The 20,379-nt window shown below is 31.4% G+C and overlaps 6 protein-coding genes across 9 annotated transcripts; 3 read left to right on the plus strand and 3 right to left on the minus strand.

The window, feature by feature from the left end:
• Window positions 1-1,222: 1,222 nt before the first annotated feature.
• On the minus strand, window positions 1,223-3,612 carry LOC149482447 (N(4)-(Beta-N-acetylglucosaminyl)-L-asparaginase). Of its 2 annotated transcripts, XM_089703860.1 has the most exons (7): window positions 3,517-3,612; window positions 3,059-3,264; window positions 2,814-2,967; window positions 2,502-2,730; window positions 2,139-2,323; window positions 1,836-1,943; window positions 1,223-1,467 (listed from the first exon to the last, which is right to left on the minus strand). In XM_089703860.1, exons 2-7 carry the CDS (start codon window positions 3,174-3,176, stop codon window positions 1,236-1,238), a joined length of 1,026 nt encoding a protein of 341 aa, XP_089559986.1. In that variant the 5' UTR covers window positions 3,177-3,264; window positions 3,517-3,612; the 3' UTR covers window positions 1,223-1,235. The 2 variants fall into 2 exon arrangements, with proteins under 2 accessions (XP_089559986.1, XP_089559985.1); XM_089703859.1 differs by lacking the exon at window positions 3,517-3,612 and having other exon boundaries at window positions 3,059-3,454.
• A 12-nt stretch (window positions 3,613-3,624) lies between these two features.
• Ada (adenosine deaminase-like protein) lies at window positions 3,625-9,428 on the plus strand. The gene is made up of 7 exons (XM_089703858.1): window positions 3,625-3,961; window positions 4,055-4,203; window positions 4,411-4,599; window positions 4,726-4,939; window positions 8,271-8,427; window positions 8,696-8,796; window positions 9,173-9,428. The coding sequence occupies exons 1-7, from the start codon at window positions 3,923-3,925 to the stop codon at window positions 9,407-9,409; spliced, it is 1,086 nt and encodes a 361-aa protein (XP_089559984.1). The 5' UTR covers window positions 3,625-3,922; the 3' UTR covers window positions 9,410-9,428.
• Window positions 9,429-10,748: 1,320 nt separating this feature from the next.
• On the plus strand, window positions 10,749-11,534 carry Tim8 (translocase of inner membrane 8). The gene is made up of 2 exons (XM_089703869.1): window positions 10,749-10,963; window positions 11,180-11,534. Exons 1-2 carry the CDS (start codon window positions 10,865-10,867, stop codon window positions 11,351-11,353), a joined length of 273 nt encoding a protein of 90 aa, XP_089559995.1. The 5' UTR covers window positions 10,749-10,864; the 3' UTR covers window positions 11,354-11,534.
• LOC149482450 (tRNA-splicing ligase complex subunit RTRAF) lies at window positions 11,525-13,628 on the minus strand. Its single transcript, XM_089703866.1, has 5 exons — window positions 13,588-13,628; window positions 13,420-13,495; window positions 13,059-13,283; window positions 12,230-12,316; window positions 11,525-11,940 (listed from the first exon to the last, which is right to left on the minus strand). The coding sequence occupies exons 2-5, from the start codon at window positions 13,487-13,489 to the stop codon at window positions 11,642-11,644; spliced, it is 681 nt and encodes a 226-aa protein (XP_089559992.1). The 5' UTR covers window positions 13,490-13,495; window positions 13,588-13,628; the 3' UTR covers window positions 11,525-11,641.
• A 130-nt stretch (window positions 13,629-13,758) lies between these two features.
• On the plus strand, window positions 13,759-16,490 carry Dhdds (Dehydrodolichyl diphosphate synthase subunit). 3 transcript variants are annotated; one of them, XR_016316677.1, is made up of 6 exons: window positions 13,759-14,164; window positions 14,251-14,384; window positions 14,573-14,721; window positions 14,915-15,090; window positions 15,285-15,593; window positions 15,780-16,490. XR_016316677.1 is itself a non-coding variant. In XM_089703865.1 (5 exons), exons 1-5 carry the CDS (start codon window positions 13,967-13,969, stop codon window positions 15,486-15,488), a joined length of 861 nt encoding a protein of 286 aa, XP_089559991.1. In that variant the 5' UTR covers window positions 13,759-13,966; the 3' UTR covers window positions 15,489-15,601. The 3 variants fall into 3 exon arrangements, 1 of the variants encoding a protein (XP_089559991.1); XR_016316678.1 differs by having other exon boundaries at window positions 15,285-15,574; window positions 15,763-16,490; XM_089703865.1 differs by lacking the exon at window positions 15,780-16,490 and having other exon boundaries at window positions 15,285-15,601.
• LOC149482452 (protein FAM50 homolog) lies at window positions 15,990-18,372 on the minus strand. The gene is made up of 6 exons (XM_089703862.1): window positions 17,913-18,372; window positions 17,608-17,709; window positions 16,878-17,082; window positions 16,460-16,614; window positions 16,270-16,382; window positions 15,990-16,128 (listed from the first exon to the last, which is right to left on the minus strand). The coding sequence occupies exons 1-6, from the start codon at window positions 18,255-18,257 to the stop codon at window positions 16,029-16,031; spliced, it is 1,020 nt and encodes a 339-aa protein (XP_089559988.1). The 5' UTR covers window positions 18,258-18,372; the 3' UTR covers window positions 15,990-16,028.
• Between the last annotated feature and the right edge of the window lie 2,007 nt (window positions 18,373-20,379).

The following is a 20,379-nucleotide window of genomic DNA, read 5'->3' on the forward strand; positions in this document are numbered from 1 at the left end:
CTTTGTCAGACAGGACGCGTACTTAGCGCGCGTCAGAGCGTTAAGTTGACGCCGCGATATGACGCTAAGATGTGTTCTACTACCATCGTAGAATACCGTCAAACAGAGCGCCGGCGCTAGGAGTACGCAACGCTCTGTCGCGGCGTTAGGACGCTTTAACGTCGGGTGTTGTATTTTTTTACAAATTTTATTTTAGCGTCGTAGTTAATAGGCGTAAAATCATAATAAAATACTGCATAATGACCGAAAATTTGATAGAATTGGTTAGAAAATATCCATGCTTATATAATACGAAGGATAGTTCATATAAACTATAAAGATATATCAATGAAGGCAAAATTGTGGGCACAAATCGGAGAAGAAATTAATGAAACTGGTAAGTAAAAAATTCTTCCGACTCCGGAGTTAATATCGCTGTACCTTGTTTTGTTCGTAAGTAATAATTATGTAAACAACATGCAGCTTTAATGATATCAATTGCTGTGTCCTAACGCGCGCTAAAGCGTTCTGTTTGACGAAGCCTCGCGCGACTACGCAGCGCTAAAATACGCGTCCTATCTGACAAAGCCTTTAACCTGTGACTATGGGAACTTTGGGAACGGGATTTTGGTCATTCTTTTTTATTTGAAAGCTGGTGCCTCCCGTCCCATTTAAATTTGGACAAGTTCTGATAATCTGAAGATATTTATATATATTTAAAATATTAAATAAATATTTCGGGACAATTTTCACACACGGCACGATCTGATCCCATACTAAGCTTTCGCTTGTGTTATGGAAACCAGATGGCTGATAAACATACATATATAATTTTAAATAAATACTTAAATAGATAATTAACACCCAGACACAGAGCAAACATCTATGTTCATCACACAAATATTTGCCCCGGGTGGGGATCGAACCCACGACCTCTGGCTTGGAAGGCAGGGCCACTACCAACCAAGCCAACCGGCCAGTCGATATATATATAGCTTATAATAAGTATATATTTTAAACACAGATTTTAAACAAGCGGATATTACGTAACGTAAGCATAAATACGTGTAACTTAAGCATAATGCATCTTCTCAATTTCTCTATTCTTCTTATTATAATTGTGATTTAATTAAATTTTAAGTGTGTATTCTGGTAGATTCTGGTGCATATTCTATAACCAATAAAAACAATAAAAATCATAACAAAAAAAAAACGCACGTTGATATATAAAAATTTATTTACATTTTTATTATATTTTAAAAACAGTCAACAAGCTCAACTTTATGGTGATCCATAGAGTCACCCTGTACCACAAATGGGAAGGGCATGCCGCCAAGTCCATGGCAGGCAGCACCATATTTTCCATCCTTTCTTAATGCAACAACAGCCCCCATAAAATTGGGATAATATTTTGCTATTCTTTTAATCGCTACTTGCGCCGCTTCCGTTGGTAATGTTCCACGACGCATCTCCTCTACAGCCAAAAAGCTAAAAAAATTATAAGTGCATTATTATTCTGATTCAATTGCAAAATTGCATTGCACATTGCACAATTTAAATGTCTAAGATTTTAATGAAATAATAAATACTTATGTAGTTTTAAACATAGACAATATAGACAGGTTGAAAAATTTGGCCCAAGTTGAAAAATTTATGGGTAATTTGAACCACCAATACCAATTGTGATACCAATACCAAATCTTTTTTAGTGGACATCAAAGTTCAGTGATCATCAAAACTATGTTGATCACTTAATGTGTCAAAATTAGACAATAGCCCTGCTGGTGGTTCAAATGACCCATAAATTTTTCAACATGGGCCTGTAGTCTAATAGACAAAGATTAAAAAAAAAATACCTGGGCAAAAATCTAAGCATGACATCACCATCACCAGTTGCAGTGGCTGCACCAACAGTATTGTCAGCATAAGCCCCAGCTCCAGGAATAGGAGAATCACCTACTCTCCTGAAAACATTCCAAAAATATAAATTCCTAATATTTTATAGAATCAACACCACAAGTCAGAAAATACATCATACAACACTATAGTACTTTTTATTAGATAATTGTGTTCACAGATATTTTCTTTGTAACTTTAACTTATAAAAACAAATACAAAAACAATAGTAACTAAATTGTTTGAATAATTTTATGATTTACCCTGGAATTTTATATTTAGCTCCATTAGTTGATGTGCCTGCAGCAATGTCACCATTTTTGTCTATAGCAACCATACCAATAGTATCATGGTTGTATCTATCTCCTTTTATCATTTTACTTCTATCTTGCAAGTTTTGTTTTGGTTGATATGGTCCACAAAATTGGCTTGGATCAGGAGTGACATCCTTAGATTAGATAAAGCACTTAAGATGCACTTACTATTTATCAAGATTATTTCTAACCCATATAAATAACATTATCATTGCTACTAAATATACTAATCAATTTTGCATTTGTTTAAATCAAATAAAAAAAAGTGTTAAGTATTAAATAAAATATTATAAAACTTCAAAAAATATTTACCATCCAAAAATTTGGCTGACAATGACCAGAATTATGCCAATTCATCCACAGTTTCTTTGAATGTTTTGTAGTTAGATTTTCTTCTTCAAAACCCATCTGGACTGCAAACTGTGTAGCGAGTTCTCCCACTAATATAGAATGCTTTGTATGTTCAAGAACATGTCTTGCTACAGATACAGCTTTTTTTATCCTTCTTAGAGCACCAACTGCACCTACTTTCATTGTTTTGCTAAGGAAATATATTTTAGATAATTAAAGATTACTTCAATGTTTATTAGGAATATTCAAGCTACAATATAATGGTACACTTACCCATTCATTAAAAGAGCATCAAGTGTTGTTTCACCATTTTCATCAGGGCTTCCACCAAAGCCAACTGTTCCATCACATTGCTGACTTTCACAGATTGACGCCCCTCTTTCAATAGCATCTAAAGCTGAGCCCCCTTCCTTAAGCACATCCCAAGCTAAGAACAATTTCTAAATCAATCAGCTGTTTAAATCCAGATTTATTATATTATATAGAAAATATAAGATATTATCTTTTTTAATCCTTACCTCCGATTGTGGAGTTTTCAAATTTCCAAGTTGTTATAACAATAGGTATATTTAATTCACTATTTGTTTGATTTAATGCAATATATAAATAAAATAAAAGGATTAATGATTTCTTCATGGTCCTTGCTTAGGGTCCTTGTATCTCAATTTTAATGAAATTTGAAAATCGAAATTGTTGCAAGTTGCGTATCTCGCACACCACACAGCTGTTGATAAAGTAAAAATTTAAAATTGTTTTGAATTGGTTTTGAAGGTTTTGAATAAATTAAAAAGTTATTGACATATTATTGACCAGTGACCACAGTTTATTGACAATTTAAGTAATTTAAAGTCGTTGTCATTAAAATTATGACTTAAAATTCCAATAGTGACCGCGCGTTTTTTAAATTTATATGCATGTACAACGACGTTTGTAGAACGACGCGAGAGACGAACTATATAATTACCTTAATAATTACATTGATAATTATGATTTTGTTAATAGCAAAATTATTCGACTGCAGTCATTGCTTCTGTTCCTGTGTGAATTAAATTTGTTTTACGAAAGGCTTTACAGATATACTCATTTGTGAGATAAATAATAATGAGAAAATTTTGTTTTTTACTTTTCAGTTCATTCATCTAAGTTCATTCATATGAATTATGAATGAGTAGACCATAGACACTAGTTTAATCTACACTCTATTCACAAATCACAATATTTATTTATCGTCAAAACTCAAAACTCAAAAGAGAATATAGAAAAGTAATACTGTGAGAGAATTTTTATAATTTTCGTTATCAACAACAACAATTTGTTCGTTTCCATTACCTATTGGCTATTTCTTTAATTCAACATAAGTATATTATATTAAATACTAAAAAATGGATCTAAATAAATTGTGTCCTGAAATGCCGAAAGTTGTAGGTTTTTTTATCTATTCTATATACCTAATATATTTATTTTATTTGAAATTCTCTTCTTGTCTCTATCCTACAAAAATAAAATATTTCCAGGAATTACACGCTCATTTGAACGGTTCTCTAAGTCGAAAAACTTTACTTGAACTTAAACGCTGTTATGCAGATTCTGGTGTCAGCGATACAACCAATGCATTCTTGGATGAATTTCAAATAGGTGCGGGTGATACTAGAAATTTAACTGAGTAAGATAACAATTTGTACTCATTTTAATCGTTTACTACAAGAGTGTGCATATACCTTAGATGCGTATACATAATATAATAGTATTTTAATGCTTGCTTTAGGAATTTCAATTTACAACAGCATAAAAAATATACATCTTATTCTATAATATAACTTCATGCAACCTCATTTTTTAAATGAATTTGATTATGTGTTGTATTTTGCAGCTGTTTCCAAGTATTCAACATAGCACATTCATTAACAAAAACACCAGAAACATTATCATTAGCAACGCAATTGACGTTAAAGGAATTTCAAGACGATGGCTGTTGTTATATTGAACTGCGTAGCACACCTAGAGAGACACCATTTATGACGAGTAAACAGTATATTGAAACTATTGCCGATACTATGAGGTATATTTTCAAAATATTTAAAGTATTACTATCTGTTGTTTATCAATATAAATTCCACATACAAAACATGAATGCAATTTTTTTATTATCATTGAGTCATAATATAAACTTATTATAACATTCCAGAAATACTCATCTCGCTATTAAATCTCGGCTCATTGTATCTATAAACCGAAGTAGTACAATAAAAGAAGCGGATACAATTGCCGATCTAGCTATCTCCTGTTACAAACAGTACCCTGATGTTATTGTTGGTATTGAACTAAGTGGCAATCCCAGTGTGGGGAAGTTTCAAGATTTTGCACCAGCATTGACAAAAGCTAGAAATGCTGGGTTAAATGTATTATTATAATTTCATCTTACAAATTTGTGTTTGAATTATTAGTTTTGAAAATCAGCAGGGCTATTGTCTAATTTTGACACATTAAGTGATCAACATAGTTTTGATGATCACTGAACTTTGATGTCCACTAAAAATTTAAAGATTTGGTATTGCGTATCTTTATAAGTGGACATCATGTCACGGTGTATTACGGTGCTTATCAACGATGACACCGAACGTCACTATTTTTTATCGACATTATGCAGCAAAATTAAATATATATACATTTGGTCGTACATTCCATAAATACGTGAGCATATTTAAATCTTACGTGTTATATTAACCGGAACACTTGGGATTTGAAATGTTTACTAATAAATGGCGCTAAATTCATAACACTCTTGAATTTTGGTCTGTCTACAATTACAATTTTGGTCGTCGTTTTGTGTACACAAGTGTATTTGAAAGTTAGAAACAGTAACAAATGAATAAAACTGAGGTAAGTCTTATTACCCTTGTTTTTAGAAAAATATTAACATTAATTTAAAAATAATTTTGAATTTTTTTAATATTTGCATCCTTTATATTGCTTTGTATAGTTTTATGAAATGTTTGACAAAAATCTATTTTAAAGTACATCTAATAAAATGTAAGTTATTTACTTCAAGCACAAATATATTGTCTTTATATCTTTAACTAATCTCTTTTTGAAAATGACTATTCATGAGAGCTTCTAAATTAGATAGATTTGTCGGAAAACAGTACTTGAGGAGAATTAGGTAAATATTATTTAATTCCCATTAAATTATCCATTATTTTTAAATATACTTGTTATTGTAATAATGTGTTTTACCTTTCTATAAACTATAGATAGTTAGTTGATTAACAAGTTTATATAATTATTTGTGACAATTTTTTTAATGTAAGTATTGAAATCGAAAATAGTACTTAGCTCTAGTTACTCAAAGAAACTACTGAGTACAATATTTAATTTTGAAAATGTAAGTGAATTATTATGCTATTGTTATTTCAGTAAGCCAAGATGAGAGAGTGCCTCGTTGGGCCTATGAGTTGGAAAGCAAGCGATTGGCTGTTGAGGAAAGGCATACAGCTGCTATAGAAAAATTAGCTGCATCACTTACCAAGATACAGGAAGATATACATAATATAATATTATATTATATTATTTATTAGTAAATTAAAATGATTTTAAATAGTTTTTGTTATTTTTTATAGTTAACATGAATGTAATTTATTATTATTAATTATTTACTTATAACTCTATTCTGAGTTTTTCATAAATAACTGTCTAGATTTACTTAACTAAAAATAACAATTATTGAATTTACATAGATTATGGTGTAAATTTCTTTAAAAATAAATAAAAAATATTTTTTTAGATATCAAAAGTTTAATTATTTAAATACCTTGTTTTCACTATTACCTAATTGACACAACTACATCACACTTATAATATCAGAGCTTTAACAATCAGTATGATAATTTATAAATTATACAAGAAATATTGTCATATTCGATTAGAAGCTATAACATTATCTAAGTAAGAAAATATGTTTAATCACAGATACAAGTATAAATAATTTTCAGAACTAATACATTTTTAAGCACAATAAATATTTATTTAACATATCATCTTCTTGAATTCCATAGTCTCTGTAATAGTTGTTCGGTAAGATCTTGTATAACCTCAACTATAGCATCCTCTCCTAAATCCTGAGACATGCCTGTATTTCGGGTATTTTGGTATTCTGCATATTTGCAATGTTGTGCTGGACAACACATGCATTCACTATTTTACCAGCAGTAACTGGATCATAATGAAGTACTCTATGGGCCAACAAAGTTCGTGCAACAAACAACTCCAACGTGCTTTGAATAACCCTAAACACCGTTCAACAGTATTCCTGACATGGCAATGAAGGTCGGTATAGTATTCTTCGGTCCTGCTCCTAATATTGGTGTCATCATCCAGGGCCATTGCGCATATCCTGAGTCACCTAAAAACAGGTATAATATTTTATACTCTATGCATAAGTACTTCATATGATGCTCACAGAAATTAAATGAAGATTTAGTATTTAATGATAATTGTTCCACATACATTATGTTTAATTTGGAATCACATAACTGAAAAGATATACATTAATTATTGTATTATTTTCTATGTAGGTATATCTAAGTATTTATAAATGAGTTATTAATGTCTTTTAAACCTAATACAGATAATAATTATTAATGTTGAATAGTAATTTTATTGATTTGTAAGTCATCAGTAATAAATTACACATAAAAAAGGAAAAACAAAAGACATGGCTATTTTTAGACTTACTATTAATACATTCAATGAAGGAAAATGTTTCCTATTTCAACATCTCCACCACCAGTTGAAAACCAGCCTTTGTCAAACGAAAATTCGCTATAAATTCTCTTTCAGGCAGCTATAAAGGATCACCACAGGATCACTAGCATCACGTAAGCGTCGCCTTTCAATTCTTAATGCTTTCCTCTTTCTTTCTTCTTCCGCAAATCCAAGTAAAAAAGCACGGGCCATACTTTATAATTAATTATATGGATACCTACGCTTCTATTGCTCAGTAAAAACCTTTTGGAAAAAAGAAAATGGCTATATTATCTATCATAGTTGATAGTACATATTAACTCAATGTTATCTTTATATTTTTTGTTGATTATAGTATAGAAACACTTGAAATAAGACGTTAAATCATATACGTGCTATTCTTCCTATATTTTGTTCATAAATTTTTAATATTTAACTTATCCGGATTATAGTGTCGATCACTGAGAATTTACAAAACACTGCTCAATACTAGTTCCTTTCACAGCAGATAAAAATAATATAGTGATCAACCTTTTGATGGTCACTTGGCTTACGGAATACCACTTTTTAAACTATCGATACAAAAACACCTGTCAAATGTGTTACGGTGGCTTTCAAGTTGATTTGGTGCTCATGACGTCATTTCAGTTGATAACATAAAATAGCCAATACGAAAAACATGGTTTGACAAGAAATCGTTGAGCACCGTGCAAAGTTATCATCACTATGAAATGTCAAATGAGATACGCAATAGCCCTGCAGATTGTCTATCACATACTGAATGATATTCCATGAGTTTTTTTTATGATATACATAGAATAAAGTTTTACTAATAGCATGTTTCAGTTTACTCAATGATTTTAAATAATGTCACTTCGACTCATTCATCACAAAAAATGATATTTAAAATACAGAACTAATTTTATTATAATTAATTGCATGTTAAGCATTAATTAAAAAAAAATTGCTATATTATATATTTTATTACAGGTAACCCTGCATTGTGGTGAGGTGTGTAACCCTACAGAAGTATTAGAGATGTTACAATTCAAACCAGACCGTATCGGCCATGGGGTCTGTATTCACCCTGATTTTGGTGGCACTGAGGAAACATGGCAAGCATTGTGTAAATCACAGATACCAGTTGGTAAAGAACTAATCAATAATCATTATTCCTATAGATGGCGCGGACTGTGCTTTAGACAAAAAACTGAAAAAATCGAATAAATTTTATTGAATCTCTGGTGGGATTGGCCATCGCCCCGGATTGGCGGAAGATGCGGGTTCGACTCTCGCCTCGTAATGGAATTTTGTTCTATTATTTAAAAAATTATATTTATTATAGCATTTTGAATGCCATAAAAATATCAAAATTCAACCAATCATAAATTATTGTATTTTACTTTTTTTTTTAGAAATCTGCTTGACAAGTAATGTGAATACAAAATCTACTTCTGATTATAATTCACACCACTTTAAGGAGCTCTACAATGCAAATGTTCCTGTTATAATATGTGTTAGTATTCCCATTTATATGTTTTTAAGACCTAAATGAAAGAGAAGAAAACTTAGATTTTCATGAACTTAATTGCTATAAAGCTCATTATTTTTTAAAAGCTCTTCGTCCCAGCTCCACCTGGAATTTTTAAAATGTTATCAGTTAGTATCCTAATCCCAGCGGGGACGGAACCAATGAACCAAAAATCATTAAAATCGTTTCAGCCTTTCGTGTTAGAAATAGTTTAACTTAAAAAAAATTGTTTTATTTATTTATTTTATTTTTATAAAATTTTCCACCTCATGATCGAATTTTTCCTAATCTTTAAAAAATTATATATTTATTTTATTATTAAAGTTCAAGATACTTATATAAAAAATGTTTGGTGTTGCAGACCGATGACAAAGGAGTGTTTTCTACATCCCTATCCCAAGAATACAGAATATGTGCAGATATATTTGGATTGCAACCACCACAGTTAGCCAAATTAGCTCTTAATGCAGTCAACTATATATTTGCTGTTGATGAACGCAAAAGCATTGTGGAAAAAATGATGAATTTTATAAATAAAAATTCTTTAGAGAATGTTTTATGTTTATGCGTTTTTTATTGCACATTAATTTATCCATAAATGTTACAATTTACATAGAAATGCAATCACAATGTTAAAAACCTGTTTGTTTATGAACAAGCAGAGCAAAATATGGAAAGTAACTACTTGTAAGTTTGTAGTTACGTGCCATATGTACTAAGTGAAATGTGGAGGGAATTACTGCACACGGATACGTTCACGCCCGTAATACTTAGAATACATATTTAACAATAATATATATAAACTAACGAACAAGGTTCTTGTCCCCAACTTGTCTCTTTCTAATAAGGTGACCATGGCCAAACAAAATTAGGGACAAATTGTTTGTTACTCGAGCGTGTAAATGTCCTGTATATACTTAATTAATTAGGTAGTGTACATATTATGTTGAAATATGTGCTCTCCCTGCAAGTCAACGGTTATTTGGGTGATTTTTTTACGCGGTTCTTTTAATCCCTCGTTCACGTTAAGTAATCTATTTTAGCGGCAAAAAAGTCCGCGGACTAAATTCCCTCGTCCGCGAATGCCATAAGTCTTAAATTTAAATATTTTTTATGGATACATAATTCTTGATACGGTGTAAAGTCAAACAAAATTCATGGTCATCCTATCATCATATCATTTCTACAATCATCAATGATAAGTTGAGTTGTCAAAACATTAGACAAGGACCATTTACAGCTGGGAGACCTCTCGCTCGAATCGTTTTTTTTTAGCTTCTGCTAATAAGGAAATATCAAGCCTTTAGCTAACAATTGATCATATTTTAACTGTAAACTGTATTAACGTTTTTAGTCGACCCACAGCCTAAACGAAGTATACTATATTTCCATGGCCCAAAGAGCGTATACGCACTATGCGGGTAGCCGCATTGCGGGTAGCCGTCCGGCTGACCGCAAGCACAATTATGTACGTAATATTCATTTCTATGCGCACTGTGCGGTCTGCGGTAGCCGCATCGCAGTGCGCATAGAAATGAATATTACGTACATAATTGTGATTGCGGTCAGCCGGACGACTACCCGCAATGCGGCTACCCGCATAGTGCGTATACGCTCAAACTACGAATGGAAACATTTTTTTACTGTTTACATAATTAGACTGGTAAGTATTTTTGGTAATAAGGTTCTTTCGTCTATGAAGCCCTGTATAATATTATACAAAGTACTCTGTGTAATGCTGTGTATGGGCGTATTCAGAAAAAAAGCTTGAAACTTATAAGCGCTTATCGGCGCTTGTCATGTTCATATATTTTCCCGCGCGGGTTACCAGCGCTGACAAGCGCCGATAAGCGCTTATAGTTTCAAGCTTTCTTTCTATGAACTATGAACGAACTATATGAACGAAATGAAGCGTTTTCATTTATAATCTGTATTCTATAGTATAATTTGCTGTGGCTGTCCGTAATCATTTCCAGTTTCCAATTTCTAACCTAGAAATATTAACTAATATTAAATTAATTTTTTAAAAACCCACTCAATTAAAAAAAACATAATGACTGATTTACCAGACTTTTCAAGTTCTAAAGGAGCTGATTCTGAACTTCAGGATTTCTTATTGGTGGAAAAGCAAAAGGCTCAATTTCATGCTCAGGTATTTTGTAAAAATATTCGTTTGTTTCGTTTCAATAAAAAACTTCTTACAGAAATGCTTTTCTTGAGCCTGTTCTATTATTTGAAAACCATAAAACGACTTCGTTTTATTCTTAACTGTTTCATAATCAATATTAAAATATGTATTGCATCAGGCTAGTATTAAATTTTCGAGTTAATCAAAATTTTACCTTTTTAAATTGATTCTTTATTCCAGATTCACGAATTCAACGACTTTTGCTGGGATAAATGTGTGGACAAACCAGGATCAAAATTAGATTCCAAAACGGAAACCTGCATCACAAATTGTGTCGAGAGATTTATTGATGTTTCATTACTTATTACAAATAGATTTGCACAAATGCTAGAAAAGGGAGGTGGCATGCAGTGAACATAAGTTAATTATCATGTGATGTGTTCATAAAACAAATGTTTATTTGAACAAATATTATTGTTACTGAGAAATTGTATTTTACAATTTCCAAATTTATAGTTATTAGTAGTGATATTGTTGCATTAATTTTGCATTTTAGTCAATAAGGAAGGATATAAATAAAAGAAGTTTTGGTTTATTTAATTTTTTATTTTCATGGCATTAGTAATATGGTTTTATAAATTAGTAAAGCATAGATTTATACAAATCAGTATTTTTATCAACATTATCTTGATGGCAGTACATTTATCTGCCAACTTTTCCCAATTTAGTGTCAGTGCGAGGATCAGCTGTTATAGTTTGTACAGCAACTAGTGCTTCATTAATCTTTGTCTGTAATTCCCTTATATCTTGGATGAACAAGAGGTTAAGAACATCTATTGGCTGGTTAATCAGAATAGCATCAGTCTTTGGAGGATCAGGATGTGGTGTGGTTTTAAGGATTTTAGCGAGAGCTGCTAAACGGAATTTTGGATCTGGGTGTGGGCCCACACCGGCTAGAGTGCAAACTCTCTCAACACCAGCCTTAAATGCGGGACTATCAACTGGAAAAATAAAAGATTTAAAATTAACCACATCTGAAGTTGGATATAAAAATATTTGAATTTTTTATATTATGATTATTTTACGTGCATATAATATAGTCTTATGGTAAAAAATTTAATTGGCCAAGGTTAAGCACCACATAAAGAGACCTATTTTGAATCAAATACTTTGAATTGTATAAATATAACTATAACCTTTCAAAACTTTCAAATTCAGGTACTTACATAGCCTTCTCACTTAAATATTTCAAAATTTATAAATATAAGTAATCTACATAATATTACTCACAGTTTAAGTTATCCAAAGGATTAGAAGACACTACATTAGGCACAGCCTGTTTTGGTTGATCCAATTTCACTTCCTTGTATTTGGTGACTGAAAGTAGATGATTAATGTGTAATAATAAACCAAAATAATTTGGAAAATCCAAAAGAGCACGCCTCATAATTTTTTTTAATAAATATTTATTAATTATTATTTTTGTTTATTTAATAACAATTAAACCACATCGAATCAGACCCTGAAAAATGAAAGGGTTCTATTCCTGAGCATACTCAAGCGTAAGAGAAAAAAAAAGACTCGATTAGTAAAGTATTTCGGTCGCTATCGTGTTAACAAGAAAAAGGTTCCGCACATACAGACACACGGACGTCCAAGACAGAACTTTTTTAAACTGTTTTTTAACTAGTTTAAATAACAAAAATGACATCAAAAATATCATGAACGTTAAAAATAGTGTTTTTTCTTAATATGTGTGTGTATGTATTATCTTACAAGTGCAATGTATGATACATAAAGACATTTTAAGTTTGAAAAATCAGATGTTTTGCGCAAAGTGACAGTAGTACCCACCTCAACGCTTCGCTTATGAGGCGTGCAATAGCTTATGTGATAAGAGTTTAATCATTTGATAGTAATAAAATTTATAGTAGCATTTTTATGTTACAGTGATCTTGAGACTTTTTTTTATTTGTAACTATTTATGTACATAAACCTCTGCTTTATCAGCCTTTACTAATTGTGTAGATATCCAGAGATCATATCTTCAAAGACCAATGAGAACAATTATGACCATTTAGAGTTTAGTCTAGTTGTACTAGTAAAAGATAAAACATACCATTGTCCGCAAACTCCAATCGCACAGCATAAGATAGTAGCCAATTCAATTGTTCATTTAATGTTCCATTTACCACAGGACTGACTAAGTCTTTTTGGTATATGTCATATGCTTCTTGCCAACTATTACTGTCTATATTCCGAAGACCTTCCCTCTCCTCGATCTTGTAATGCCTTATTTTTTGATCCTCAAGCCATAAAACTACACTTCTATATTCTTTTTCATCTGCGAGTTCAATATAATTTTAAACGTAACAAAACCATTATGTATTGCAAGACATGCATGTTTTAATATGTTAGTTAATTAAAATTATAATTATAAAATATAATGTTAAGACATGAACAAGAAAATGCAGTCGTACCTTCACAATTGAAACTTTCAGGATTCGGGTGGCCAAGAGCAGACAACTTTAACTTGAAGATATTGCTCATTTTGCCTTGAATTAAAACACGATGTTTTTACTTACGTTACTTTATATTTATTTTAGAAATTCTAAGTTAAAAATAATAATTTTAGACACCTAACATCTATATAAACAGCTGCCGGTTCACGGCTGACAGCTGTCATTACCTGTGATAACTCATAACCACAGACCGAAATTGGCACAATTTTGACTACACCAATGCCATGTGAAATATATAATCTGTGTGTTGTGACATATGTATTTTATAACACAGTTTTTTATTGTTGTGTTGTCATGTTGTTGTCTAAATTTCATGTCAAAAATTTGACAATTTTATCAATAATTATTTTCAGTCAACTATAGTTCGAATACACAGCTGTTTTGTTACATTACATAAATATCCCGATTTATTAAAACTTGCGATAATTCATATAAATAAGTCTTAATTATTCTCTTCATCCAAATATTTCCCGGCGATAAAATCCCTTCCAATTATTTTATAAATATGTCAACATCCGAATGGGTCAACGAAAACTGTGTATCGTTTTTCCAACTCTTATGTATTAAAATTGTAAAAACAGGGCGAGTGCCCCAGCATATAGCATTCATTATGGATGGAAATCGTCGATATGCAAAAAAAGTCAGTGTAAAAACGAGTGATGGACATTCCAAAGGATTTGATAAACTGTCGGAAACCTTGAAGGTTTGTGTAATTTACATTATTAATATAGTACATATTTAAACAAGCTATGATTGTTTGTTTGATTAGATGGTTTTTTTTCCTTTCAGTGGTGTCTTGATCTTGGTATACCTGAAGTTACAGTTTACGCCTTCAGTATAGAAAACTTTAAGAGAAGCGAAGAAGAAGTTAGTGCACTTATGGATTTGGCACGTGAAAAATTTAAACGTTTATTGGATGCTATGTAAGTAAGATATATATTTGATTAATTTAGTTATAAATATCATAGAACTCAGTACAATAACTATTTGATTTGATTTAGAGAGGGTGATTTATACTCATTTACCTATTGATTAATGTAAAATTTTGTATAAGTATTTGTCCACAATTGTAGTAGAAAAAAATTTTATATGAATGACACAAAAATTTTAGCGATCAAATTAATGAATGGGGGGTGCGTATACACATCGCTGGAAGAATGTCCCTACTACCTGAAGACTTTCGTGCAATGGTTTCCAAAGCTATGGTGGCAACAAAACAAAACAACAAGCTTCGTCTGAACATTGCTTATGCATATACAGGTAGAGAAAAATTATCATTAATATTATAAATGAGAAGTGTTTGTTTGTATTTCTTTCACGTCACTTTTCACAATTTTATCGTAAAATTTTAGATATGGGTAAAAATAGGAAGTAATAAAAGTGACGCAAAATAATTTTTATCGGAATTGGAATTTCCTTTTATTGTCTATAATCATAACATTTATAAATACAGGCCGTGATGAAATCAGCAGAGCAACTTCACATATAATAAATGGAATCCAGAATAATGAATTAACTCCTGAAGATATTGATGAAGACTTGGTATCTCAGTCCTTAGACCTGGGACATGCAGAACTTTTGATACGAACATCTGGAGAAGTTAGGTTATCTGACTTTATGCTTTGGCAGGTTAATAAAAAATAATATTTATTAATATGTTACAAAAATTTCACGCATCATAATTATTATGAAATTTAGCCAATATTATGGAATGTATGCTGGCAAATCTGCAGCCGGAAAACTAGTTTAAAATAAATACATGTACATGTTATTACTAACCAACTTTCCATGTATCTTTTCTAACTAATTTACTTTTATTTCAGATACCAAACACGGTGCTATATTTCACAAAAGTTTTATGGCCAGAGTTTTCCATTTGGAATTTCTTGGCTGCAATTATACACTACCAAAGGCATGCTCCACCTTCATTACCAGAAAAAGAAAACAACCAAAATCAAGAGAAATTTTTACAAAAACTGGAAGACAGGAAGTGGCAAGAATTAAAAAAAATAGTTGAGTGTACATAGTTTATAAATAGCAAACGGATTTAGAATAGCAATTTTTAGATAGGGATCCTTTTTAAAAACTAAATAATACATACATTCACTTTTAAGTGTAAATAAAAGCAATATTTAGGGCCAGATATCTTCTTATATATAAAAATGAATCGCAAAATGTGTTGGTAAGCGCATAACTCGAGAACGGCTGAACCGATTTCGATAAATTTTTTTTTATTATATTCCTTGAAGTACGAGGATGGTTTTTATGTAGAGAAAACGTAAATATGTACCACGGGCGAAGCCGGGGCGGACCGCTAGTTAAATATAATTTAGGACTTCTGATCCTGCAATCAAATATTTTTTTATTCAAATTTTAAAACATAATATTATAAAAGTCAAATCCAACATTATTAAAGGTATTTAAGATATTTAATTGTGAATAAAATTAAAGCAGATTTTTGGCAACACATTTTATTTCCTTAACTAAATAACTTAGGTAAAACACATTAAAATATACAAATACAAGATTGCTTTATAAAAGTAATCATTGCTACAGCTAAAGTAAAATTATTTTCCTTTGATTGTGTATTTGGAATATGTTTTTGTGGGGTCGTATGGCTCCCATCTGGATGCAGGAAATATATGTTTGTTTCTTTCATACCAGGACCTGCAAAAAAGGTTATATTGTTTTAATGTGTAAAATATTAAAATGTTAATAAAATTTAATATTTTGTGTGAGTGTGTCAATGTTTAAGTTATTTAAAGGGCATTTTAAAAATGTTTATCATTCCAATGTTAATAGTTATACCTTAATAAGACTTTCCCTGCGTGTGAGTCTTGTTTCTCTTGAGTAGCGTCATTCAATAATCTTATATCGTCAGAAGCATCAAACTGGAATAAGGGCCCACTCTTACCTCTAGCCTGTAAAATATAAATGTATTAGAACATAATAATTATTTATTATCTGTTATGTTTTTTGTTGTCTTGTTAAAACTTACCTTTGTGACAATAAAATCGTAAAAAGTATAATGGTGTGGCAATATTAAATCCTCCTTAACATACATCAGCTGATCGGCAGAAACTGTTTTCAGTTCACTAAACTCTGGCCGTAGTGTGTCTAAGCATCTTTGTAGAAACTGGTAAATTGAATTTCCTGTAATTATACAAGTAATGTTAAGAAAATATTCTGTTGTAAATCCATGAATTCATAAAATGTCTATAGCCATTAAAATTTACATACAATTGCTCTTTGAGGCTGATTGTAAACAATATGTTGGTATTCAAAACGTTTAATTACATTGTATGCATTGAAACTAGAAGAATTTAAATTTACTATTGTTAATTCTTAGCTAATTATGAATTTAAAAAAAATTGAAATTTTATGTATAGATCAATAATTATTGGTGTAACACAAACCTTTTTTCAAAGTAACATTCTTTCTATGGCCAGAACCATCCCAATAACTAAAAGTTACCGTAATTGGCTCATCTTTCAGACTTGCTTGAGTCATGACCCATTCTAATCTGAGTTCCTCCCTTAATTTTAGATCTGCTTCTTCCCTTTCTCTATCTGGTAAGAATGATGTATCCACATCTGGATTTTTCTTAATTTTTTTAACAGGCTGGACATAAAAAAGCAAAATAAATTTATGTATCACATATTTGATAAAGGAAAGATTATATAATTTATTATTGAAGTTTGGATGTAACTATAATATACTCAATGAAATGAAAAGGTCTTAAAGTCTGTTACTGAAGTGAAACTTCTAAAGACATGTTGAGAGTTAGATTTCGGTATCTTTGAACCTTGCCAAAGATGTTTCACTTCTGACACATATGGGCACACACACTTTTTGAAGTGAAAACTTCTTTAGCAGTGTTGAGCACTTTTTCTGTTATGGGTATAAAATCTTAAACTCGTGTCAGGACACGTGACCTGATCGAAAAAGCGTAAGACGGATACCACTCCAAAATATCAAACATGCTCAACATTAATAATCAAGTTTTCACTTCTGGCGGCACTCCTGGAGTGCAACCCGTCTTTTTTTATGTTGTAACACATCATTATAATTTATTTATAAAATAGTTCACTTTATTTTTACCAGTTGAACATATTCACAGTCACTATAACTAAATTAGAACCTTACCACTTCATCCCTCTCTTTCCAATTTAAATCAGGTTTTTCCTCTTCCTCATCATCATCATCATTTTCTTCATCTTCATTGAGATCAAACGATAGAGCTTGTATCTGAAAAATTATCAAATATTGGACTTAACAAATAAAATATATACATATTTTTAGGTAAAAGTAATGATTTATGTTAATGCTGATTTGATTTAATCCATCAGGCCCCGGAATCACAGACACAATAGAAAATCTATTGTGTCGCGGTCGGATCTGGCCGCTCGGTGGTTGAGAGGTTAAGCGGAATGATTGAAAGGACTAAATACCTGTCTCTTTTGTTTATTTTTTTGGGCTTGTTTAGCTTCTATTTCTTTTTGTCTTTCTTTCTCTTTTTCTGCTTTCTTTTGAGCCAATTTCTTCTCTCTTTCGCGGACAATATGTTCCTGTTTCGCTTTCATTTCATCAAGTGTTACCAATCCAATTGTGGAACTTTTCAATTGTTGTTCCACAGCATCATAATGCGTTGCAAACTTATTTTCAATATTATCAATTTTTAGATCCTCCTCAATTTTCTTCTTTCGAAGCTCAATCTCTTGTTGGGCTTTTTCCCTTTTCTTCATTAGATGCATAGCTCTCCCAGCTTCAGACGCTGCACCCTTGTAGTGGGCCATGGTGCTTTATTTAATTATCTTCTTAGAACTAAGAAATAACCACTTATTTATTTTAATAGAAGTATTTTTCTAGAATAATCACAGAACACAACTCGCAAACACTTGGATATTTACTTTTTTGACATTTGACAAACATCAATCATTGTGTCATGGTGTCATGTCATTTTTTTGCTAAGAAGATGTGTCTTTTTGACATTAGAGTAGTGCTGCATCTTAACATTCATGGTTGCCATTCACCTCTTCACTCTACGAATCATTCGATAGGGCGTATTCAGAAAGAAAGCTTGAAACTTATAAGCGCTTATAAGTTTCAAGCTTTCTTTCTGAATACGCCCATACGGTCTACAAACTTCCTACAAAAGAGTGTCGTCGCAGACGGTTCACACTGTGATTTATTACATTAATTAAACACCCTTGATTGTGTTTTAACACTAATGTGCAAATCTCAAGATGATTAACGAATGCACTGTTTATATGTATAATGAGTTCGTAAATGTCCTCGTAAATCGCCCTGTTATTCGCAAGAGTGTATATATTGTACATAATAAAATGAAAAAATTAAATTTAATACCAAATAAATAATTTATAAATATATAAGAGGAGTAGGTATTAAACTGATAATAACAGCAAACAAAAACGGACGTTCTCTATAAACACGAAAGCCTTACCCATGTATTACATAAGTGTTCGCTTTATTTCATATTTAATAAAGTTTAAATAGCTTAATTATTGAAGTGAAAACTTCTTTAGCGGCGTTGGGTATAAAATCTTAAACTCGCGTCAGGAGTCAGGACACGTGACACTTTCACACCTAGGCAAGTTGGTGTTAAAGGGATAAAAAAACATACAGGCGTCATTCAACGTCATATTTTCTTGTTACAAGTTAAGGGCGTATTCAGAAAGAAAGCTTGAAACTTATAAGCGCTTATAAGCGCTTATCGGCGCTTATAAGCGCTGGTAACCCGCGCAGGAAAATATATGAACATGCGCTTATAAGCGCTGATCGGCGCCGACAAGTTCCAACAAGTTTCAACAAACTTGTCGGCGCCGATCAGCGCTTATAAGCGCATGTTCATATATTTTCCTGCGCGGGTTACCAGCGCTTATAAGCGCCGATAAGCGCTTATAAGCGCTTATAAGTTTCAAGCTTTCTTTCTGAATACGCCCTAATGCGAGAGTTAATGGTCATAGTGCAATCTCCATTGTAAAGCTTCTTGCATGCTCAACGTTAACCTTTTGACCGCCAGAGCAAAAACGCATCGCCGTGCCCTCCACGCCAAGCCACAAATTCAATGAGATAACCTTGAAAATAGTAGGGCGTCCAAAATGTTATCGATAAACATAATAATTCACGTCTGAATATTTGAATAAACAGCTTATAACACAAAAATAATATTTATTTAACCTCATCTCCTACTGTAAAAACTTAAGACCACATTTATAGCAACTATCAACAAAAAAAATCAACCTTTTGAGATACAAAAATACATATAAAATTGCAGCAAGTTACAGCACTATTCTCTATCAGTTACGCCCCATTGGCATGTATACATGCGCGGGCAACCATCCTTTTTTTTATAATCTCTCGCTTCTGATTAGGGATGTGTAGCTGTATATTATTATAACTTATCGAGTTTATTTATTAAGTTTATATGAACTATAGGTATTATTGTGGAGTGTTTATTTGTAAATATCAAAACAACTATTACCTTTAAATAAAGGGAATTGCATTAAAACTACATATTTATTTTCCAATCATTTAGTTTAATACTTGAGTTATTACAAATACTAATTATATGTAGGTACCTATTTAGGTCAATTACCATATTTTGATATGACATAGCGACAATTTGTATCATAAGAATATTCTAATAAAGACACTGATTAGACTTATTAGGTAATAAATTTTGAAAACTTCTAAAATGCGCAATAGTTCTTCTGTACTATAAAACTCTTCACTTGCTATATTTGCGATTATAATATTGGTAGATACCAAAAACTTACTACTCGATAAAATATTTTTACAACTTTCCGCACTTAACAACACGGCACGCGCTTACGACGTCACCAGTCCGACATCTATTCATGTCAATGGCGCAGAAGGGATTGCATATCGATACTG

Source organism: Colias philodice, chromosome 15 (assembly GCF_061535455.1).
Source record: "Colias philodice isolate Cphi_HAF_F1 chromosome 15, ilColPhil1 Martin Lab GWU primary, whole genome shotgun sequence".
Taxonomy (NCBI): domain Eukaryota; kingdom Metazoa; phylum Arthropoda; class Insecta; order Lepidoptera; family Pieridae; genus Colias; species Colias philodice.